Below are 24814 nucleotides of genomic sequence, written 5' to 3'. Positions count from 1 at the left end.
CTGGCCATTCCATCTCAAAATCATGAACAGGGTTTTGTGTGTGTGTGAGAGAGAGAGAAGTGTAATCTCAGACCTTGTTGACTTGGGGCTAAACAGCTGTCTATATTCATGAGATTTTAGATTCTCCAGCAGCTGTGGCAGCCCACAGCTTCCCTAAGCACACTCACCTTTTCCATTATTCAACACTAGCGAACCCTCTGCTACCTTTTTCCCCCTCCCTCCTCCAGGAGTTCATAGAAATACAGTCACCGCAGGAGCGGATGAATATGCCGCCTGACTAACTACGCTCTATGACGGTCGAGAGAGAGACCCTTGTACTGTAGTGTCAGCTGAACGCTGGTTAATATGATGGAGTGAAGTGAGAGCCTTGAGTGAGAGCAAACTTCAAGCCAGTTGTGTGTCTTGTACAAAGACATAAAGAGTAGAATATTGTAACCATGATTTCTAAGCTCTGTGTTACATTAGTAGTGTAACACTGTATTTTTACAACTGTATCGTTCACACTTCATTTGTAGGCTTTCTTTATAGAGCTGTATCTCATTTGAAAGAGAGGCAAAGCTGTATCCTAGTATGACAGTCTCTCATGCTGTAATGTGTAGATTCCATTAAATTCCTCTTTCTAGAGTCTGTACAGCAATCAATTGTTATATAAGGTCTTAGTGGAAATATGTGCAGTCAGCTTATATTTTATCACTGTGAAAAGTCTGTGGATGTTTAGTGACATTGACTATTGACAAATGTGAAAAGAAATATCAAGCATTCCTTCTTCACAAAAGAAAGAGAAATCAATACACAACAAAGACAGAGCTTCTACCCCGCAGTTTAAAAAAACACAGTGCTTCAGCAAAAGAAAGTTAGAATCAATAAATGCAATCATGTGGGCTTTTTTTCTGTAGTCTTGTGTGAACTCAAGAGTTCACACATATAGAAAAACATGTATGTGAAAAGCAGATTAAAAACGGGTTTTTTTGTTGTAGTGAGTGCTCAGAATTAAATTAAAAAGCTTTTATGACTTCCCATAAATTCTCAGGGCAAACATGTTTAAGATCTCTTGTCCTGCCATCTACCGTTAAGATTCGGTATTGTGCAAGTTTTTCCCTTTGGGGAAATTTGTGGATAGTTTAGGGAAAGAAATGCGTATGTAATAAGTGTTCCACAGGAATAGGCTACAGGGTATTTCAGGAAGAAACTGATTAAACCTTCCTGGAGGAGTCAAAAAGAGACGTATTTTTATTTAAACAGTATTCGTTTGAATATAACCAGATAACTGTAGTGCTCAAATGGTTAGACACTCTGAATTCCGCGGTGAAATTCAACTCACTTGTTTACTTATTTGTCTATTTAATGATTTCGAAATCCTTGTCGTGTCGAACACGCGTCTCAACGGTTCTGAAATATCGATGGTTGTCCAGATAGCATATTGCATTGTGGGATACGTTCCGTGTTTAGTACAGTTATCAAGATGGCCGAAAATATTTTGTTGAAAGACTGGAGTTGAATTGAAACCAGAATTGGAGCGATTGTGATGTTTATTGGCAAAATTTATACCCCTACAACAGAGCATCCTCAGAAGTAAGCTGACAATCATCGATATCGTTTTTAACGTCTGAACGCATGTAAGCCAAATCTACCACTGTGCGGTTTCAGATCAGTAGCTAGCTTGGTAGCTAGCCGTCTGGCTAAGCGGCTCCGGGGAGGGACGGGGTTTCTGATAAACAAGTGAGTCTAGTGGAATTAGCGTAGGGGTGTGCAGATTTCATATGTCTGGTTTAAATTCTCTTGTGCAACAGGGCTGATTTCAAATAACCAGTGTATAATCTGGGTCTTTGAAATGTTCTATTTTGGTTAACGCGAGCTAGCTAACGTTAACTAGCTTCCCTGCCAGCTTTTTTTCTGCCATATCAAATCCCGTTGACAGTTGCAGCAAGGTTACGAGGGCTGCTTCGGTGGATAAGAACGGTGTTCTCTCATAATTTGGCATGAAATAACCTGTGTCTTTCAACGTGTGTGTTAGTGTTGATGGTATTGATTCAATTTCGAGTGTTCATGGACTCATATCATTATGGAATTTGACGTTTCGGCCGTATCTGCGAGCCTTATAAATATGTTTGTGCAGTGTCATACCCCTCTGCCCTGGACGGCCTGTGTCCGTCCCTGGGTTATGACTTCACAAACAGCTGTTTACCTTGATGTTAGAGACCAGACGTTGCAACACCAACCCGGTGTAGAGTCATATGATGGAGTTTTTTTGGATCTGGCCTTGTCTTGTGTCTCAAGCGGTGTCACTCGGTACGACCGCAGTAACTCGGAGTTTTGTTGGGTCCCGTGGAGATTTGAGTACACCCTGTCACAGCTCGTTTGACAAAACAAAATTTCAATGCTGTGTTTATGAACTAGGCCCATACAAGAGGTCGTAAACAGAGACCCTGCTCAGCCTCACAAATAAATTGCCCATGCTTCGTAAGTTTAAATAATAATATTGTACATTCATTCAGATGCAGTGTAGTTACTGTCATCATCTAAAGTGACACTACTCTTCCTCAACATTAATGTCTCCTTCTCTCTTTTTAAACAGGGTTATTACCTGACCGCCTCTTAAGATCAGAGCACTAGAAGAATCTGACGTTGGAAAACCTGAAACAAGTCTAATGTAAGTGAAATCAAGTCATTAGATTACATTATTTTACTCATTATCCTGTTTTTGTAGTTTTCCTCATCTTAAGTTCAACACGTGTAACATTTGTTGCATCCCTATTGTGCATTTGCATTGGTGTTTGTTTTTTTGTTGTTGTTGTTTTTTTGTTTTTTTCTCCTGAAACTTGGGTTTGAATTTTGTTTGTTACGGTATATTAAGTTCCATGACATTTGTGTGAAATATGTGCCAATAAGGAATACTTTCTCAACTCTGCAGGCTTATATAAGCCTGTCTTTACTGCAGTTTACTGCACGAGGTGTCCTATGGAAAGGACATTTTGCATGAATGATTGTTCATTTAAAAAACACCATGATCTCCTAGACAGTAATACATTTCCTCAGGACTATTTTACTCACAAAAAGAAAAATGAAAAATCTATTTTGTAAATCAGTGACAATGATTAACCATGAGCTGTTCTTAAGATCTACCATTAAAGAAATAAGAAGTTGTGTTCCCTGGAATGTGGAATGTCTTGAAAATGAAACTGTGTGAAAATAAAATGATGGTTGTGATCCATCAGTTTTGAGTGTTCTTGTTTTCCCAGAATTGTACTAAAGCAGTATTACACCGGTCTGCAACCTTTCGTTGTTTCGTTGATCAAATTTGATGAATGGAACCACACTAACCCCTGCGCTGTCCTGTCTGAATGTGTGACGCAGGAAGCGAGCGGCTGCAAAGCATCTAATAGAGCGCTACTACCACCAGTTAACCGAGGGCTGTGGAAACGATGCCTGCACGAATGAGGCTTGCGGCTCCTCTCCGGGCTTCCAGCGCATGGATAACAATGCTGCAGCCATCAAAGCCCTGGAGCTGTACAAGAATAATGCCAAATTGTGTGACCCTCACCCCTCTAAGAAAGGAGCCAGTTCGGCATTCCCGGAGAACAGTGCCAAAGGAGCTCATAACTTCTCTACCTGCAGCAACGGAAAGATGAACCACAAGGAGCTGCATCCCTCGAGGGAAGACTTTCGAGGTAAGTCTCAATGTGAACGTCTCTCAGAACTGAGTGGCTTGTTCTTTACGTGTTAAACCTGCTCAGTAATGTAGTATCATTTCGAGGAAATCCGTGGTGGCAGGTTTTGTGTTTTACGTTGAGATGCAAAACCTGCATCTCGATGTAACTGAGTTGCGAAATCTGCAAGTTGTAGCAATGTTATCTGCATGTATTAATGTTACTTGCAAATACAAAACTAGTAATTCAAGCAGTACTTAGTATGTTACAAAACTGTGCAGTCACTGACAAAGTTACCGGTTTTGCATTAGCCAAAAAATATATTGCACACACAAAGCCCTCAGTGAGTTAGCTCTAAAGTTTCTTACAGGCATCAGCCTTCTTTGATTCGTTTCCACATTTGCTGTCTGTTTGTTTTGGCCTGTTTCCAAATGACGTGGAATTGTTCTCTCTGTGATTAGATTTGAATTACCTTACGGAAGAGAAGGTGTATGAGATCCTGGCATTGTGTGGAGAGACAGAGGATTATTCTCCTCTTATCCGCGTCATTGGCAGAGTGTTCTCCAGTGCAGAGAGCCTAGTCCAGAGCTTCCGCAAAGCCAAGCAGCACACTAAGGAGGAGCTCAAGTCCCTCCAGGCCAAGGATGAGGACAAGGATGAAGATGAAAAAGAGACTGCATCTGGGGCATCCTCTTCAGCTTCGGCGATGGAAGTAGACCCAGAGACATCTGCATCCAGTGGGGAAGGAGCGTCCCATGATGGCAACAACGTTCAGAAGCTGGGTCCAGTGGATGTGTCGGTGGACATCGAAGCTGTGAGAAGGGTGTATGACAGACTGTTGTCCAACGAGAAGATCGAAGCAGCGTTCCTTAATGCACTGGTGTACCTGTCACCCAACGTAGAGTGTGACCTAACCTACCACAACGTCTACGCTGCTGATCCCAACTACCTGAACGTTTTCATCATCGTCATGGAGAACAGCAACCTCCATAGTCCCGAATACCTGGACATCGCGCTGCCACAGTTCTGCAAGGCCATGAGCAAGCTACCTCTCCCTGCTCAGGCCAAACTGGCCCGACTATGGTCCCAGTACAGCGCCGACCAGATCCGTCGTCTGATTGAGACCTTCCAGCAGCTCGTCACCTACACGGTCATTAGCAACGAGTTTAACAGCGAAAACCTGGTCAATGAGGATGACGGCGTGGTGGCGGCCACCAAGTGCTTGAAAATTGTCTACTATGCAAACGTGCTGGGTGGAGAGTTGGACACGGAACACAACGAGGAAGAGGACGACGAGCCCATCCCGGAGTCCAGCGAGCTAACGCTACAGGAGCTTCTGGGCGAGGAAAGGCGCAATAAGAAAGGCCCGAGGGTCGACCCATTGGAGACTGAACTGGGCATCCGGGCCTCTGACTGCCGCCGACCTGTCATCCCCTTCGAGGAGTTCATCAACGAGCCGCTGAACGAGGTCCTGGAGATGGACAAGGACTACACCTTTTTCAAGGTGGAGACAGAGAGCAAGTTCTCCTTCATGACTTGTCCATTCATCCTCAACCCTGTGACGAAAAACCTGGGCCTGTATTACGATAACCGAATCCGCATGTATAGCGAACGTAGAATCACAGCCCTCTATAGCCTGGTACAAGGGCAGCAGCTAAACCCTTACTTACGACTCAAAGTGCGCAGAGATCACATCATCGACGACGCGTTAGTCAGGGTAAGTCATAATTGGTCCTCAGTAACATGGAAGAAAAAACAGTGTAACATTCCTTTACTTAACGTTTTTTGAGCTGTCATTGTAATAAATCAGTACTGTATGTGTATATCTGCAGCTAGAGATGATTGCCATGGAGAACCCTGCAGACTTGAAGAAACAGCTCTATGTGGAGTTTGAGGGAGAGCAGGGAGTTGATGAAGGAGGGGTTTCCAAAGAATTCTTTCAACTGGTTGTGGAGGAAATCTTCAACCCTGATATAGGTAAGCATATCGAGAGTCCTGTGTAGCCACTTGACTGGGCTTTCATTCGAGCTCAGTACTAACACACCTGATGCAGCAAAGCGATGACTTTGTGATTGGTTGTATCAGGTGTGGTAGTGCTGTGCTGGAGTGAAATTGTTCTCTCAGGAGAATTGGAATCGGCAAACGCTGACTCAGAGAATATTCCAGGCATTTCTTGAAACAGGCATTCCATGCCTCATTAACTTCTCCACATTGTTTTCTACCCAGCAATGCTAATGTCATTACCATCTTCTTAATAAGTGAACGACAAAAAATATTACACAGCGTCTTCTCCAAATCGCTTAAAATAATGAATGAAAAACATTGCTGTGGTATTTGGGTGAAATTGTTCCTGAGATCTTACAATAACCCAATGCTTGTGTTTCTCGGTTTGCTTTAGGCATGTTCACATATGACGAAAGCACAAAGTTGTTCTGGTTTAACCCGTCCTCGTTCGAGAACGAGGGACAGTTCACGTTGATTGGCATCGTCCTGGGCCTGGCCATCTACAACAACTGCATTCTGGACGTCCATTTCCCCATGGTGGTCTATAGGAAACTCATGGGCAAGAAAGGAACTTTCCTGGATCTTGCAGACTCTCATCCGGTAATGCAGTGATGATGTCTGAATCCTCAGCATTTATGTGTCATTTTTTTGAGGTTAAGGGTATTTTCCCAGGAGCCCCCTTGACCATTTTTAGCCTGGTACAAATATTATTGAACGGTTTCCTTTTCAGCAAAGCATCTGATGCTTGATTTGATGTGTGGCAGAACTGGGCCAGAATGAAAAATGCTCTGTCAGATGGTTCCACCAGATTTCAATCTGCCATATCTGTAGAGTTTCAGCTGTATGAAGTAAACGAGTTCTTTATGTTAAAGCAATCTGCTCTGTGTGAAGGTTCTTCACCAGAGTCTCAAGGAACTGCTGGAGTACGAGGGCAACGTGGAAGAGGATATGATGATAACCTTCCAGATTTCACAGACCGACCTGTTTGGAAATCCACTCATGTACGACTTAAAGGAAAACGGAGATAAAATCCCAGTCACCAATGAAAACAGAAAGGTGAATGACAGAATAATAGAATCGCTTATGGATACAATCATTTTTTTTTTTTAAAGATAGCTTCAAAGAGAAGCTCTGAAAATTAAATTCTGGCAGTTTGTCTGACTCAGTAATTCTGTGCAGTATTTTGTACTAACCACTGTTTGATACAAGTACCCGTACAGATGGGTACACGTTTGTGCATTGCTTGCTAACGCACAGTGTGTGCTCCTGCAGGAGTTTGTGGCCCTGTATGCGGACTACATGCTGAACAAGAGTGTGGAAAAGCAGTTTAAAGCCTTCAGAAGAGGTTTCCATATGGTCACCAACGAGTCTCCACTCAAGTACCTCTTTAGGCCAGAGGAAATAGAACTGCTTATCTGCGGCAGCAGGGTAAGGACCGTCTCAACTCAATTATTGTCATGCTCATTGTAATGCCTCTAGTCTTTAAAACACGTATTATGAATTCTAATGTGTGCTCTGCATCCTCTAGAATCTTGACTTCCAAGCGCTTGAAGAGACAACAGAATACGATGGCGGTTACAACAAGGATTGTCGTATTATTAAGTAAGGATGTGATTTAGTTTTTACAAGCAGAAGTTGAAAAGAAAAAAAAAAAAACAATGATAGTTTTTGTTTATTGCTAATTTGGTTAGAATCTTTTTTTAACTGTCTACATTTTTCCACTGCTTCTTTTAAGTGTTTTTAGTGCTGTTTCCACACTCCTTAAAACTCTCATCAGTGAAGTAAACTAGAGACTTTGGACTTTTTAGTGACTTTTATGCATTTAGTGTTTATCAGGGATGTAGCATGATGGTCCAAAATACATATTTGTGTTTTTTTCCAGCTTCAGCAATAGCGATATTGCTTGAGATATAATGAAACAATATCACATGGCAGTTTCAAAGTACAAACAGTGGTTGAACACAAAAATAAGCTGAAATATTTTCACTTTTTCCAATTGGATTAATTGTGTGAAATAATTGAGTCACAAACCTGTGAGCAGTATAAAATGAACAGTAGCATTCTTTGCTTCAGTCTGGATTTGGTTCCCCTGTGTTAACGGCCTTAACTCAGGCATCAAAAAACATGACACCTCAAACCAAACCCAAATATTCTCATTTTCATTTTTTTAACAAGTAAACGAAATAAGAAAATTACAACAACAAAAAAATATCTAAACCAGTGACTTTCCAGACATTTAAAGAAACCATTTATAAAACTTAGGGTAGATGACTGGGGAAACTCTGTCCCCAGTCATCTTTAGCTGTAAATGTAGGGAGAGGGTATGCAGCCAGCGCTACAGCCTCTTGTCCTTACTGTGCTACTTGATTGCGTTACCAATGCATTGTATAGTCCTAGCCTGTATTAATTTGAGTTAAGAGAGTGGTTCTCCTGGTCTTGATTGTGGCGGTGGTGATGAGAGATGGATTTGTTTGTTTGTCAGGGATTTCTGGGAGACGGTGCACTCCTTCAGTCAGGAACAGAAAAGGCTGTTCCTGCAGTTTACCACCGGAACTGACCGAGCGCCCGTCGGAGGATTGGGAAAACTCAAGATGATCATCGCCAAAAACGGGCCTGATTCTGACAGGTAACCACGGATACATCAACATCATTCCACGGAACACTCTTCAAGCGACTGATCATATAAAGAAACGACATACGCGGTAGATGTACCGTCACACAGTGCCAGGGGCCCAATTCCCTGAGCGGATGTATCGGTTATGGTAACTCTCGTCTCTCACTGCTTGTCAGTGCTCGCTGATGGTCCAGCGCCTGTGTAATTATATTGTCGTATGAGAAGCGTACTGCCTGGCATGCAGTGTGAAGACGTGTAGCAGACAGCTGCCCATGAGTCAGAACAAACATGAATAAGCCTCAGTCATCTTGATTCACATTACGCTACCTTGACAGTTTCCATGGGGAGATTTCTCAAAGATCAGGGTCATTGGATACTTCACAAATCACGGACAGAAACAGAGGAAAAATGAATGAAATTTTTAAGAAGAAATTAAGAAATAAGCAGTTTATGGTTATTTTGATGCTTATAGCAGGGAGTGTCTAACGTTATCAAAAGTACTGCTGAAATTTCATTCACTGACACCCAAAATCTAATGACAGCATGCAGTTTTAAAATGTCAGTCATGTCTCTCCCTCTCTCTCTCTCTCTCTGCCCTCATCTCCCTTCCCTTCCTTAATTTTCTCTCTCTCTTTCTTCATCCTTCTCCATCTGCAGGTTACCCACCTCTCACACCTGCTTTAACGTGTTGCTGCTCCCAGAGTACTCCAGCAAGGAGAAGCTGAGAGAGAGACTCCTGAAAGCCATCACTTACGCCAAAGGCTTCGGTATGCTCTGAGCCTGATGACCTGCCATGAACTCACTCATTTCAGAGGTTCCTGCATCCAGGGGCAGAGATGAAATTCAGCTAAACCCACAAAAACAAACAAACAAACAAACAAACAAACAAAAAAGTAAATATCAAGTTTAAATGTAAGGCAAGACGGAATGGGCTCCAATGAAAAGAGATTTGTGGTGACCGCGTGCCTGTGCCTATATAGTAGATAAAAAAAAAAAAAGAACCCACACTGGACTTATGGCTCTCCCTCTTCTGTAAGTGTTACGTTTCCCTGTTTTTGTATGCACTGAAATATAGCACTATTTATTTTAAGGGATAAAAGCTGTTCTTTCATGTCTGCCTGGAATTCAACTCGCTTTTTTTTGTTTTGTTTTGGTTTTTTTTGTTTCTAATTTGGTGAAGGAGGGACAGAGGGACAGAGTTTTTTTTCCAACACCTTCAGGACAAAAAAAAAAAATCACCATGTTGAACCCAATAAAGATGAAAGGGAGATGGAAAAGGATGCTTGTTTGTTGTACTATGGTCAAACTGTGAAAGTGCACTTAAAACTAAATATCCAGAATGTTCTGTTTCGTCACGTTTGACATTTTTGTGCTCATGGTTCTATAGGTCTTCCTAGTGTCAGTCACTTGCTTTGCCAGTGTATGCTTTCTAAAGGCACAGAGCTGCTCCAGTCCAGGCTGGGTTACCAGGAGTTTAGTGAAGGAACTGCTATTGTTTGTCGTGCCACTTTGGCGAATTGTGCTGCTTCTTTTGGCCAGTGTTCTTTGTCTCCCTCGATTACGGTCCAGATGAGCTCCCTAAGAGCGTTGGTTAGTCCTTCCCCAAATCGATCTGATCTCATGGCACGGTCCTGATGAGTGCATCCACCTCTTAACCTCAAGTGTTTACCAGATTCAGAGAGATTTCGGTCTTTTTTTCCCAGTCCCGTTTTTAATTTGAGATGGCAGACTTTTTTTTTTTTAAAAAAAAAAACAAAACACATTAGAAGCCAAATGAGAGATGCTCCACATTATTCTGTACTCCACTGAATCAAACCGTATTAATGTTTCAGTAGTTTGTTTCCAGCTACGCAGCGTTGTGGCCCATTTAACTGTGTTGTACAATTTAATCAGGAGGGGAACAGGCACAAATCAAACCACTATGTTGTGCCAAACTTGCTCACCACAATCCCTCAGGTTTGGCCAAGACCTGTCTGAAACCTTCAATATCAGTGTCCTAAGATTCCCTTTTTTTCTTTTTCTTTTTTTGGCTCATATGTTTGTTTTGGTTGTTGTTGTTTTTTTTTTCCTTTTTGACATTTAATGTGACTGTGGTTTATTCCACCGCTGATGGCGCAAACACAAAAAGGGGGAAACAGAAGCTGCCGCGGAGAATGAAAGCATTTGATTGTTTGTTTCAAGTTATTCTTAAATAAATTAAAAACTGAAAAAACAAACACTTTAGTGTGTAAAACATGATACAGAATAGAAGTGAGTCAGTTTTTTTTCCCATTGTTCTGTGAAAGAATAAAAGAAGGGGATGAACAAGCGCCTCTTGGCTACAGAAACATTTACTTTGCGTTTTCATGTGGAAGCACAATTTTTTTGCTTTTTTAAAATTAAATTCATCGTGGTGTGAAAACTGAGAAGACACAGCATCAACATTTACTTACTCTTAAAATTTTGGAAATAATTTCTTAACTGTAGTCAATCAGTGTTTGATCATTTAAGTGAAAGAATATTTTATGATAAATGATAGTAGCAAACATTTCCATGGAAACACTAAAGACAGTGTGTAATTTGTCTTTAAACAGGGGCACAGATAAGCCAACGTTCACTTAAATGACACCAAAGCAGCAAAGCTAGTTCCCAGTTCATTCTGAATAAGGGTTGTTTCCTACCCAGTTTCGTTCCAAGAAGTTCTCTTTGGTTATCAAAGCATTATACTGCTCCAGGAACAGGAGCTCAGCTGAAGGTGTGACAGACCCTTGGTGATCATTCAGCTGACGGATGGTAAGACTCCTGCAGTTTCTCCTAACACTGAACAAGCACCGCTCGTCCTGGTCTTCTGAGACAAAGGGACGGTTCTTACCCTGCATCCTCCAGTCTCTGTGTGGAGACTGTAAACTCTGAATGTTGTGGTCCCCGCCTAACTTGTCTTCCAACATCCTCAGATCACTCAGACTCTCTAGAAAATAGCTCACCCTGTCCTTCAGCTCCTGCTTCTCTGTGGAGTTCTTGCCCATAGATGAGACAGTAGTGTCATCCCTCGCCACACAGTCAGCTTTGACGCTCGAGCTTTTGATGTGGACCTGGTTCTTGATTGGCTGTAACGTGTGACTTGCCGTGGCAGGACGCGGCATCCCGTTCGCCGGCGTGAGACGGACAAACCTGGAACGCGAAGCAGGCACCTGCACTTTGGCATCTAAGCTTCTGCTGTGTGTTGCATGTTTACCTGTAGCCACATGACCTTTTACTCTAATAACTGCAATAGCCTGACCACTATGATTTGAAGTGACACGTTTGGGTGGTGCTGATTTGCAAAGCCTTTCTTTTCCTTTTCTGGGATCTCCTCCACTCTCAGAATATACAGAGGTGAAGGAGACCGTGGCTCCAATTGGTCCTTGGTTTTCCCTAACCTCAGTGCTTTCAGTGTTCCTGTCACCTCTTCCAGTTCTCTGCAGCCTTGTGAGGAAACGACGGTACACAGCACGCTGTTCCATGCACAAGGGATACCTCCACCTGTCTCTTCTCTTTCTCCAGAGAACACAACCGTCTCTTCAACAGATAGTCTTCCCTCCTGTTTAAGGAGATGAGCTTCTGGGACACTTCAGAAAGTTGTAGAATCATTCTTAAGAGACTCTGCTTAACCAGCAATGCTGGGTTTATTAACTGAGTTGGATTTTCAGGCCAAACAGTGCACCTAAGTGCTTGGTTTCTTGCACCGTTTGAAGCTACTTTCTGTTGACACACATACAACCCAGTCTTCGTTTGTTTTGGTTGTCAGGGAGACACTAATCTGATGATTTGCAACTCGGAGTGCTGTAAGACAATCTATTTATGACTGTAAGCTGCACTGAACTGCATTCAGAATGACAAGACAGATATTTACGTATTTTGTAATTTATTTGATCATTTATCCAAACATACATCTGATAAGCATAGATCTGAAAGCTTTTAGCAAGCTAAAAACTTAAGGTCTAACAGCATTGCACTTTTTTAAAAGCTGGTGTTGAAGAATTTGGAATGGCTTGATTGTGACAATACCTTTTTGCTTGGCAGTAAGTGATCAGGGATAGTCCACTAGAATACATTATTATATACATAATATTAATGTACACATAACACATAAACAGTTGAGACTTAACATCATTTGTGTAGAAATGCTCACAGACTGTGGTTATATCATCCTGATTTTAGTTAACCTGATTCTGAAATTATATTCTGGACAACTTTGTCACTTACTTACTGTCAGGATTTACCAAATAATAATAATAATAATAATAAAAAGTTCAAATCAAAGCCAGACATTTCACTTACAATAAGAATTGGACACCCCACTTGCCCTGTGATGGGTGACCAAGGGTCTGCGTGTCGTAGAGTAAAAACTACATTCTTTAGGGCTATTTCACAGTGCTGCTCAGGAGCACATAGTCAATACTTACACAGCATACAGAAAATGAAAACTGTATACACTGATTCAGGAGAGTTTGAATATTTAATCAAACTCAAAACAGACAGAGGTTAGTAAATCATACTGATTCAAAATATAGAAATAGATTTGTATAAACAACATTGCTCTAGTTTTAAAAATGTGTGTACTTAGAAAAATCACTACAGTAGCGTAGTGTAATCACTACAGTTCATGTCATAAGAGGTGATGCATCCTTTGAGGACTATTTGGTCTTTTTGTCCTCCTCCTTCTTATCTGCAACTACCTCGGACAAATCCTCAGGCCTCATGGTTTTCACTCTGGCCTCCATGTTGGTGATCCTCTGCTTGATCTTGCTTTGAGTAGACGTGTATTCCGCCATCAGTTTTGCAAACTTGGTTGTCATGACATCAAGATTGCTCTCCAGTCTCTGAATCTTCTCCTCCAGGTCTTTGGGGTCAGCGCCTGCATTAGCCACTGCTTCATCAATCAGGTTATCCTTCATCAGAATGGCCTTACCTTTCTCCTCCAGAGCTTTCTTGGCATCAGGGTACTCAGTAAGGGCCTCCATCAGGTCGTCTTTGGACAGGGCAAAGAGATCAGAGTACCCTACGCTCCGGATGTTAGCTGTTCTCCGGTTACCAGCTTTACTGCCTTTGATTCCCAGGATACTGATCTCTCCAAAGTACGCTCCATCACTGAGGACCACAAACTGAGTGACCCCGTCATCAGCTACCACAGCAAGTTTTCCCTCTTTAATGATATACATCTCTCTCCCGATGTCTCCTTTTTTGCAGATGTAGTCTCCAGGGCTGAATACCTGAGGCTGTAGTTTGAGCACCAACTCAATCAAGAGTCCTGCTTCGCAATCCTGAAAGATTCGCACCTTCTTCAAGGTGTCCAGATGGACGTTGATGGCAATCTCAGCCTTCAGCTTGTCTGGAAGGTACTTTAAGACCTCTTTCTCATCGCAGGTCTTCTTCTCCGTCCAAAGGTAGTCAAACCACTTGATGACCCTGGCTTCCAGATCCTTGCTGACCTTACGGAACTGCATGTACTGTTTGATTGAATCAATCTTGGCCTGGAACTCCGCTCGGGATGCATTCATGTTAGAGATCATGGCACCGACGTTACCGACGATGGTAGCGAAAATCAACACGCCGATCAGGAAATCAGTTACAACAAACAGGTATTCGATGTCTCTGACTGGAGGGGGCGTTTCTCCGATGGTGGTGAGGGTCAGGGTCGACCAGTACAAGCAGTAGATGTACTTTCTGACCAACCGACCGTACTCGGGATGGGTGATGTTTGGATAGACCCACGTGTCCGTTCCAAAGCCAATGGTTTTGGAGATGGCAAAGTAGATGCAGGCATTCCAGTGGATGATGATCAAGATGTAGAGCACGAGGTTGCTGATACGGAAGATGTTGGGGTAGTTGGTTCTGGTTTCAGTGCGGTCAAAAAACTCAAAAAGCCGTGCCATCTTATAGAGGCGATTGAATCTCAGCTCAGGGTTATTGTATCCAAACTTAAGCATTAGAATATCAGTGGGTATCATCGCAACCATGTCATACTTGAACTGGGGTGTCTTTCTGTAGTGCTCCATCAGCTTCTTTGAATCTTTGACTAGCAGCCCTTGTTCCAAGAAACCTGGTGGTGAATAGCGAAAATATTTACGAACCAATTCTACTTAATTTAGCAGACAACATTTAGTTGGCCACAAGACTGGATCAGAGAACAATAAGTGCTACAAACAATCTGTGAGGAGAAATGATTTCCACCAACTTCTGAATGACTGAGGTTCTAGGCACCTATTAAAGTGAGAACATTTTTTTTTCTTTACCTGTTCTTGATCTTACAAATGTGTCTGTGTAGTAGATTGCATCAGAGGTATAGTCCAGAACCATCCATAGTACTGTGTAGTTCTCCTGCAGATCGTTAAAACAGGCTCTGCACAAAAAAAGGAGGATATACGCAAAATCTTAAGTATCGGCTTTCTGTAAAATGATATATTTAATTTATTTCAACAAGACTGCAGACCTGGTCACAAGCATCATCAGGTTGTAAAATACTGGTGCCGCTATAACCGTCAGCCAACGATAGTATTTGTCTGTGGCAGGATCCATGATCCACACTTCTTTCCTAAGAGAGGGAAAAACATTAATGAACAGGGAGGGGGGAGGGGGGGGGGGTCTTGAAATGAGTTCCAGAGTTCTTTTTTTCCCCCCCAGAAAATAGCGTAAACAGAAGTCATACATTGTTCATCATGATGGTCCATACCAATCTTTTGGATTTAAAAAGGTAGATTCATCCTAGACTACTTTCCTCTGTTACATACTTACGGTGGCTCCTCTTTCTTTTTATCGTCTTTCTTATCGTCTTTTTTGTCATCCTTCTTCTCATCCTTCTTTTCATCTTTTTTCTCGTCTTTTTTCTCATCTTTCTTTTCATCCTTCTTTTCGTCTTTTTTCTCCTCCTTTTTGTCCCCATCTTTTTTCTCCTCCTCCTTTTTCTCATCTTTCTTTATTTCCTCTTTCTTCTCCTCTTTTTTGCTAAAGATAATATTTTTGTTTTTACACAAACAATGACACGCCGCTTTCTACTGGGAACTATCAGAGAACTACTGCACTACCAAACTAAGACTGCAGTTTACACATTGCACTGTAGATGGCACCATTAAATCTATTTATATCTGCTCATTATCATATTAGGGACTGAGGAAACACTATAGACAACCTACTGAGATATCAACACCCCTGAGAGTGTAAAACCATACTGCAGACCTGTCTTACATTCAAGGGTCACTTCTAAAAAATTATTAACATATTTCAAATAGTATTGTTTAATAGGACTGCTAGTATCAAAATTATAGTGTTGCAAGCTACATTATAGAATATAGAAGAGAGTTTTGCTAGAGGTTTGACCTACACGGAGCTAACCAAAGGGTTTCCTTCTATACTTACTCATCCGTGTTGTTGCAGTTGTTCACATTGTAAACAGCCAGTGGCCAATGTTTGCCATTTCTTGGAAAATAAAAGGGATTTATTTCTGTGTTGTTTAACATCACTGTCAACACAGCCTAGATCTAATTCCTTTACTACCAGCTCTACAGAGTCTATACTACATCTAATTAATAAAGTACTTTCTCTAACGTGACCGAGGAGCCTGTCAGAAATCTCCGCACTGAAGATAAAAGCCCATTCTCAACCTTATCAGTGCCAGCAGTTGTTCAGTGTGGATCAGTCATCCGTTCTACCATACTGAATATTTGAAATAGAAAACATAGTCTTCTTGCACAGGCGAAGGCCCTGTTCTGCTCTTTCAGAGGACTTTCAAGCATTTAGATAAGTGCAGGAACAATACTTTTCATCATCCACATTTGATCAATATGGAGATTATTAGAAGGAAGACTTTTGTGATTTCCTTCTCCTCTGGACTTACTTCCTCTTAAAAAGCCCGTCAGGATGCCCTACAGAATGGGCATTGCTCTCACGGCTGGAGATCTCTTTGAGCTCTGGGCCACGGAATCGCTCCAGGAAGGAGTCTGGCCGCTCTACCTCTCGGTGCAGCCTATGAGACGCCCAGTTCCGTAGCCTAAACAGGAAATGGGAGAGCCTAGGGGACGGGTAGAGGTCAAACACTAACAGTTCCAGACTGCTTGTCTTTTATGTTGATTACTGTCACACCTGAGTCACATGTATATTCTAGACATCAGAGATGTGTGTGGTACATTTTTGTTCGTTTTCTTTAAAACTACACTTAGCGGTGGCACTTATACAGCAGACAGCGCTCTAATGGCTATATGCTTGATTTGTATTCTCCCTGTCCTGAAGGTCACTTTGGATAGAACCGTCTGCCTAATGCATAAATATAACATTATGTGTAAATGACTAATATGCATGTGTTTTGCTACGTGCCGAGATATTCCAAATTCTTAATATATCCTAAAATATGCATGTGAGTCAGGTAGGTTGACTATAAGGTGGTTTTACAGGAATCGTGAAATGAGGTTATCTATCTGGTATGGGTTTAGATTATTATTTAAGGATGGAGTCAGGAGCCACTAGTCACTAGTCATAAGTTACCTGGCCATGGCTCCAGCACCCGTGAATGAACTTCTACGAGACTCTTGGAGCTGGCTCGTCGCAGTGGAGACCCCCTGCATGTCGGAAGTTGTGTCATCACAAATGGAATTTACTCTGAAAGACAGAAAGAGTTTTTAGCACACCAAAAATATTACTATTATTGTTATTATTATTTGATTCCTACTGTGAGGTCAATTGCACTTAGAACAATCAACTGTGTTATTAGTTCTGTGGAGAAAGGAATTCCTCCAAATAGTCCATTCTATAATGGGTTAAGAAAAATAACAGATAAAAAGACAATCTGAGTGTTCTTTAGGGGCCTCTCATGTCACCATGGTAACAGCTAACCTGCTGGCACCATTTTCAATTTGGTTCAAGTCGTCGTCTGATGGGCGGACCCACAGCCTCTGTTGGGCCAGGTAGGATTGCTCAGTGCAGATCTTTGCCATTTGCACTTTTGCTCACACACTGGCAACCCCAAGCATCAGCTTCTTCTCAAAAAACTGTGAGGAAAGGTGAAAGTTCATATCAGAAATCAGCCAAGAGAACGACACATGCCACAGATTTGTTATTAAAAAAACAGCCCCTGACACTGAGATACAGACCACTGATAGCTTACACATATGAAGTACTGCTTACATCTATAAGAGCTAATAGAATCTGCTCCACTTTTGTATTTGGTTTAACTGTTGAATGTTTTGTTTTCTGGAGTATACGGAACATTTTAAAAGAAATTTTAAAACCTGAGAGAAGAGTGATTTGTCTGTCTCGGATGTAAGCTGTGTTCTACATTATAGTCTTTCTTGTGAGTGAGCTAAGAGAGACCTCTTCCACAACTTTTCAACAATAAGTAAGATGTTTAGGCAGTGATGGAGAATTCAAATTTCCTTCAGTTGTGTAATCTTGAACATTTATCAGTGAAGTCAAAAAAAAACAAACAAACAGAAAAGTTCATGAGGGGAGCTAAGGACTGAGGAGATTAGAGAGACCTGTGGTTCATGTGTCTTATGAAAAACCAATTTCCATGCTGACAAAACATCCATCTGAGTACAGAGCCTAAAAATACATGCTGATTATGTCTTAAATACTAAACAGGATCAGGCTCCCAGCTCTCTGACAGAGAAACACAGCTTCAAAATAACAGGCCTGTCCACCAACTGGCTGTCACAATTCTGGCTGTACCCTCATCCAAAGTACTTGGATGCCTAAGTTTTGGCTGTGATATCTGTTGAAAAGCAGAGTGATTTTACATTGTTTGCTGTAAATAACAACACGAAATTTAAGCCTACAAATTGAAGCCTGTTCTCAGGAAAAATACGATGTATAAATGATCAAATATTGCCTTTGCAATGATTCCATAACCGCACGCTGAAGCAGAGATCCCGTTTATCTGCCTAATGATGTTTAGTTTTATTGTGGCTTGAGAGAGGATTAGTGTAATTAGTCTACCTTGGCCCACGCCGTTCCTGTAATCTATCTAGAAGCGCAGCAACGGACAGAATCTGGTTCTGTTATTGATGAAAAATGATGAGCACAATTTATGGTTTGTGACATTGTGACCCCCCCCCCCCCCCCCCCCCCCCCCCCCCCCCCCCCCCCCCCCCCCCATTTATTGCAGCTAACAAGAAGTTTGGGCATACTATGAATAATAAATAAAAGCAAGGCGACATCAGAGGAACCAAAGGTCCAGGGGCCCCCGAACATCTTGCTAGCAACTAATAGACTTCGAAACCGGTTCCTCTCATGCCAGCCTTTGGCAATAACTCTTTTCTTATGCTCAGTGTTAATTCTGGCTTTTCTATCTCTCGCACTCATGGCGAAGTAGGTAAGGAAACGACGAAGCAATGAGACCTATTTTCAACAACAGCAACACGTACTGTTTGTTTGTTTATTTACGGAAAAGTTCCCGAAATTTCATTTGTGACTGAAAACGTCCGCTTTGTGATTTTGTGTTACCACTACTTAAACAAGGTAAGCAAATATTTTTGCAAATATCAGAAGTCATTAAACACTTTCGTTATTGTGAGACTCAATCATAATCTACAAGTATATAAAAATAAAATTACCCTTCTTGGCTACTTAGCACCGTAGCACCGCCTGGCTATCATGAAAACTTGCCACGGTTGCACTGACTAGAGCAGGATTAGTAGCAATTGTAAATTATCCCTAATTAACGTTTCTTTTCAACCGTACAAAGCTAATCTTCCCAGTTTGACAAAGGCAAAAGTAACTGAAACAAAAACAATACAACCATTGGGTATAAACTAACCATTCAGCAGGAATACTTGAATCCTCAAGTTGCTCAGTGCCCCTCAGAGTGGTGTTTTCGGCGTGACATAGAATAATCCCATTACTGAGAAACAAAAGGTAGCTTTCATTTTTTGTTCGTCATCTTCATTGTTCAAAAAAATAATTGGCATAAGGTTCCTTTTTTCGTCTGTTATCTTGTGTTTCCGATAGATGTAGAGTTGTCAGTGACTGAGGATCCTAATCGGGTGCCTTCAGAACCTTAGACAGCGCACGGTTGCGGGCGCGCGCGGTAAGGAGATGGGTGGAGCCGCTGTTCAGTGACAGTTCTGAGGTGGCTCGGGCCCACTTTCACCTATCATGCCCTCTTATTAACTCATTATAACGTTTATCCTCATCGTAGATCATTATGTTATTATTTTTAAGATGACATACACCGCATTACTATTTAGCGGTTTAAATATTTATAGTGTATGGGATAACTTATTTTTGGGGACGAAACAGTTGAAACTGTCTTGATTTTTTTCCCCTCCCCAGTGGTCTTCTTTACGTCCTATCGAACCATTATATTAGTGTTTTCTTAAACCGACTTGTAAATACGTTTGCATCTTCTTGGCATGTTATGTCCCAGTGCTTTCTGTTGGCAAACCTTGTTTACTGTAGAGTTGAAATATCATGCAAAAACTGCAAAAAGATGCCAGGAAGCATGTCTCTTTTTCTGAATGCAAAGTACACTGAATATTATCTATATGAATTCAATTATAACAAAAGTTCTTCAGTGTTTTGCATCAGTCCCTCAGTGTTTTGATGTGCTGTGGAAGCAGCTCTCTGGCCTCCTCGTCTGAACTAGTCACATGTAGTAGCCAGAAGGGGAGTTAATATAGCCTATAATTTAAGCTATAATAGCTGTCCTCTAAACACCTTATGCTTGGCAAGTCCTTACCAATACCTGAATGCCAAATGACCCAAATCCCACGGCTTCCAAGATGGTTCCTACCATGCAATAAAGCTGGGGGTGAGAGGGAGGACAGGTCTGGCTAAATATGTTTGAATTGACATTTGATTGCATGATTTTGTAGACTAGAATTTGAGCTTGTTTCAGTCAAAAAAGTAGTTATGTCAGTTAGGCCACGTATCTATCCTGTGTTACATGTGCAGATAAAAAAAATGACAAAGCATGCATGTAATCTTTACACTGTCAAAGATCCAAGTTGGCATCTCATATATGATGACCAAGCACTTTGGAAGAGTACACAAGGCTGAGAAAAGTAACAAGCACCATCCTGGCATCAACACCCACACCCCCTCCCTATCCCAGAGAGACCTGAGAAATCCTTAAAGGCAATCCGTGGCACAGCACCGCTAATCTGGGATTAGGCCTGAGCGCTCATCTGAGCCACGTAATGCTCCCTCCTGGCTCTGACTCCTTATATACGTGGAGATGTTATACTGGGTTTACCATAAAGCTCATCAAACCTGAGCATGCGCACTGTCACAACCGACCAACTCTCCACACTCAGCAAGTCAGCAGAGGCACAGAGCCAAACAGAACAATAAACAGAGGGTAGAATAGTGCGGACACACAGGAAAACTGGCTTGTGTGTGTGCAAGCGTGTGTGTGTGTGTGTGTGTGTGTGAGAGAGAGAGAGAGAGAGAGAGATAGAAGGTGGAATATTACATTGTGTAACTGATAGGGGTGGAGAATATAGAAAAAGAGAAAGAGGGTATTGAGACTTGCGTCTATCCACTTTACAGTGCTTCAAGAGTAAACATTTCATTTGCAACAATTAACAATTCATTTATTAGTAATTCAAATGTAACTGTTGTTTTTCATAACAAAAGCCTAAAATAAAACCCTTTTTTCAGGATATTTATATGCCAATAAAACATTATGTAACTATTACTGTTGAATTTCCATTCATTACTGAAGTATACCACCTATGCTAATTATCAAACTAATCGAATCAAATAAATCAGCAAGTCACATGTATTCCCAATGCCTTGTCATGTTAGGGGATAAATTCCCCAAAGCCACAAGCCCCTTAACATCTACCATCTGTCACAATTAGCAATCTCAGGCTGGAAATGAACCCTCAATCCATCGACCTAAAACCAACCATAGGTCAAATGACATACATTTAGACAAAGTAAGATTTAATATATTATAAACTGGAACAAATCAACATGTGTGTAAATATTTTTCTTCATCTTTGGATATAATAAAATGACCCTATCCTTTTTACAGCTTATTTTGAGTCACTTTCTCATCAGCTGTTACGTATTGCTGAACTGTTTTGTGTTTTTGGCCCTGCTTTTAGCATATGTGCGATATCTCTATAGCTATCTATCAACACTGCATGTGTTTGGGGTTAGCATGTCTAAGCAGTAACAGAGCTACAGAAATGGGAAACATTGTGCAGAGGATTCTCTTCCAAGTTTTATTGAAGGTCTAGTTTTTACTCAACACTTATGTCTGAAGTTTAAATGGTCATTAATTTGCTTCTAATAGTGACCACATTTGACTTGTACTGAGCCTGTAGTAGTCCATTTAATTTAATTTAATTTAATTATTTATTTAAAAAAAAAAACTATAGATACTCAGATGGTACTAACGGTCAACTGGAGAATGGAGTGAATAGAGTGAATGAGGAGTGTTTCCCCACAGCAGTCGACTGAAGAGCTCCCTGTCACTGGTCAGTAAAAACCTATTGATTCATTAACCATATTTCTCTCTCCACAGAACCGTAGGACAGAATTCTGAATATTTACAGGGGAACACAGACACCATTTTTGATATTCTGCCCTTTTTGTTGTTGTTGTTGTTGTTGCTGCAGTTAAACTAGCCTGTGTGGTCAGGATAGCATTTGATCATCAGTCATGAATTCATTTCTCCAAATATGTTGGCTAAGATGTATATTACAGGGTCTAAAGAGTTAATGCTCAGCACACCCTCCTCAGTTTGAGGTGAGAGTTAAGCATTGACAATTAGATTGCCGTTAATCTTTTGAAGTCATAGGGACACTAAACATGAGAGACATGCAGTTGTTGCTGTAGTTGATGGGGTAAGATTATGGTGTAATAGCAGTGTAGTGCAAACTCATTAGATCTACTGGGCTATCTCCTTACAGTTACCCAAGGCTGCTGAAACCATAATTTTATGTTCTGTAATTGAACTTGAGTTAAACACTACCTAGCGGTCTAGCGATATGCTTTGCAATGTACAAGGAAGATTACGTTTTGTATTAGTTGTCTCTAATAACATAATAATTATACACTCACTTAAAATGATCACTTTTAATTCAGTCTGTATTTTCACACTGCACTCTCATATTGCAAATATTAATGAACAATTTAAATGTTGTTAAGATGAAAAATCATGATAACTTTTAAATATTCAGATATGAAAGGTACCTGATAGAAGGAGTAGAACTGGAAAAGGTTTATGTACAACACTATGTCCAGAAATAGTCAGCTAATGGCCTGGGTTGTGTGCCCTATCCCAGAATAGTGATAGGTCACATAATCTGTGCCATGTTTAACTCTGATTGACCATCCCTGACTGCTGTGGGGGTCTGTCCAGTGTCCAGTCCGTCCAGCCTTGGTCTGGTTTCTATATTAACTAACCCCACATCTGAGATGACTCCATCTTCATTAATATTGTTTGGGAACCCTGCACGTCATCTATATTTCAAATAACACACACACACACACACACACACACTCATACACACACACACACACTCATACAGACAGCTGGTTTAGGCTTGTGTCCAGGAGCATCAAGATCAGTTAAAAGCCTCTTTTCACAAGCGTCCAGGAGGCCACAGGTAATCACTGTATTTAAAACCTTTGGCTTCCCAGAATGCTCTACAAGCACAGAGCAGTGAAATTGACACAGAACAGCCCCTACTCTTTTTCAGTCACTTTCTCTCTCTTTCTCTCCCTCCCTTACTCTTTCCAAGACCAGTATACTTTTTGGTATTTTGGAGAATGGTGGCTTTGTAACACTGTTCATGTAACAGCTTTGAGTCTTTGACTGATACTAGTATCAACTAAATCGAATTAGCTTGATCAAAGTGAAAAAGCTGATGGCCGATTGTTAATGAGTGAAATGCCCGAGCACTTTTCCATACTATGATGTGTATGCAAATTCAGATGGGCTTCAAAGTAAAGAGGAGGGCCAATATCTGTAAGCAACTGTTCAGATGGGAAAGTGTGATGCAATGCTATTCTCTTCTTGGTAGTTGTTTCACAGTATGTGGTTCACACTCCAAGGTTTCCATGTACTAATCGTATTAGACATTCACTAACTCTGACTGGGCCCATAGAGAGTTCAGTGTGGGCTGTGGGGCAGAGATGGCATTGAAACATGCTGGAACTTGATGCCTAAAGATGAAACATTTCTCTTTCCTCAGATGCACCAAGAAGACGAGTCAAACATACAGCTAATGAACCGTCCTCTTAGGAAATTCTGAGGAAAAAAAAAAATCATCTCATTGGTGATGCGTATCATTTCTATCTGAAACCAGATTGAGAACGTGGCTTCAGGGAACTGTCAGTATGGGATGATAACTGAAAATGTCTTTGGTTCTTTCAAACCCAAGCTGTAATGCATTTGGCAGCCAACTGTCAACAGTAGAGATCAGTGGATATACTGAACTTAACTGATGTTTTAGACGTCATTTTGAACGATCACAGCACAGCAAGTCTATGAGAAGTCCATGAAACAGTTAAACGTTCATTCCAACTGGTTACAGTGCTTGGATAACTCATGGAACCCCTTTACTCTCTGCATATACAGTATACCATAGTTACCATATCAGCTTTGGCTTTTAATATGAGGATGATGATCCTTTGGCCCCCACCTTAAGAAGGCTAAGCCAGGGAGAAACAGGTTGAAGGCAGGTGGCTCTGAGTTTGATTAGTGCTGGAACAGGAAGGTGCTGGTCTCAGATCTACTGCAGAGGTGGAGCAGTATAGGATAACTGAGCACTAATGCCCAAAGCAAAGCTGCTCCACAGCAGAAGAGTGTAGAATGACTTTGTTACAGAACAGGTGACAGAGGAAAGGGGGGGGGGGGTATGGGAGACAGGTAGACACAGAAAAAATTCACAGAGATTGGACCACAGTCTTTATGTTAGCACGTAGAAAAAGAATGCGATTCATTAAATGCTCTGTTCTTGTGGATATGAAAGATCCAGACTTCAGTTCTGAGTTGGCTCCTCCACACTGCTGATATGAAGGTCCAAGGTTGTTTCTGGGTTAGCAACGTGGCACTGTTCTCTGATGAGCATTACTTTCAAAGGAATTTTCTCAGCACACAGAGATACTCCCTGTGATATCACACTGGGGATAGAACACCACAAACACAAACACAGACACAGACACACACACACACACACAAAAAATGAGTTATAAGTGATGAATATACATAAATTAAAACTCAACAATGTCTCAGATGAAGATTGAAGTTGCTCTGTCAGTGGATGTGACTGCTGTTGTTTTGCAGATGAAAAGACATGAATCATCCCTGTCCGTCTCAGGGTGAGGTAATATCTGTGTGGAGAGTGCCACTCTATGGCTTCCTGCTCAGTCTCATTTGGGCTCTATTGTTACAGTCCAAAACATCATGCACTTGAAGTTTATCTTCAAAAATGTCAGAACACTTCAGTTTATTTTCAATTCGCTAAAAAACAAACAAACAAACTGACCTTACTATACCATCTAGTCTAAGTCTAATGGTATACTGTAAACAACCTGAGGATTGGGGCTCTGAAGGCCATGGTAATGTTCTTTCTCCCCCATG

At 41.3% G+C, this 24814-nt stretch overlaps 2 protein-coding genes across 4 annotated transcripts; one reads left to right on the top strand and one right to left on the bottom strand.

Annotated features, from left to right (window-relative positions):
* The first annotated feature begins 1488 nt into the window (after window positions 1-1488).
* On the top strand, window positions 1489-10477 carry ube3a (ubiquitin protein ligase E3A). The gene is made up of 11 exons (XM_030791666.1): window positions 1489-1572; window positions 2576-2650; window positions 3355-3668; window positions 4109-5364; window positions 5480-5624; window positions 6046-6251; window positions 6543-6707; window positions 6924-7079; window positions 7180-7253; window positions 8134-8277; window positions 8923-10477. Coding segments are annotated over exons 2-11 (2583 nt in total). The 5' UTR covers window positions 1489-1572; window positions 2576-2648; the 3' UTR covers window positions 9044-10477.
* Window positions 10478-12920: 2443 nt separating this feature from the next.
* cnga3a (cyclic nucleotide gated channel subunit alpha 3a) lies at window positions 12921-17210 on the bottom strand. 3 transcript variants are annotated; one of them, XM_030791634.1, is made up of 8 exons: window positions 17110-17210; window positions 16762-16875; window positions 16118-16291; window positions 15640-15699; window positions 15019-15228; window positions 14717-14869; window positions 14520-14626; window positions 12921-14326 (listed from the first exon to the last, which is right to left on the bottom strand). In XM_030791634.1, the coding sequence occupies exons 1-8, from the start codon at window positions 17208-17210 to the stop codon at window positions 12921-12923; spliced, it is 2325 nt and encodes a 774-aa protein (XP_030647494.1). The 3 variants fall into 3 exon arrangements, with proteins under 3 accessions (XP_030647494.1, XP_030647495.1, XP_030647496.1); XM_030791635.1 differs by lacking the exon at window positions 15640-15699 and having other exon boundaries at window positions 14717-14818; XM_030791636.1 differs by lacking the exons at window positions 15019-15228; window positions 15640-15699 and having other exon boundaries at window positions 14717-14818.
* Window positions 17211-24814: the final 7604 nt, after the last annotated feature.

The sequence above is a fragment of the Chanos chanos genome, chromosome 14, assembly GCF_902362185.1.
Source record: "Chanos chanos chromosome 14, fChaCha1.1, whole genome shotgun sequence".
NCBI lineage: Eukaryota > Metazoa > Chordata > Actinopteri > Gonorynchiformes > Chanidae > Chanos > Chanos chanos.
This window is presented reverse-complemented; position numbering and strand designations above follow the sequence as displayed.

Bases quoted from the DNA above. Each gene is read 5' to 3' on its own strand.
- ube3a (XM_030791666.1), top strand. The intron at 3,669-4,108 runs GTAAGTCTCAAT...CTCTGTGATTAG, and splicing joins CTCGAGGGAAGACTTTCGAG to ATTTGAATTACCTTACGGAA. The intron at 5,365-5,479 runs GTAAGTCATAAT...GTATATCTGCAG, and splicing joins TCGACGACGCGTTAGTCAGG to CTAGAGATGATTGCCATGGA.
- cnga3a (XM_030791634.1), bottom strand. From the start codon at position 17,210: ATGGCAAAGATCTGCACTGAGCAATCCTACCTGGCCCAACAGAGGCTG. The intron at 15,700-16,117 runs GTAAGTCCAGAG...TTATTTTCCAAG, and splicing joins GACGGGCTTTTTAAGAGGAA to AAATGGCAAACATTGGCCAC. The intron at 14,627-14,716 runs GTCTGCAGTCTT...TTTTTTGTGCAG, and splicing joins CTGATGATGCTTGTGACCAG to AGCCTGTTTTAACGATCTGC.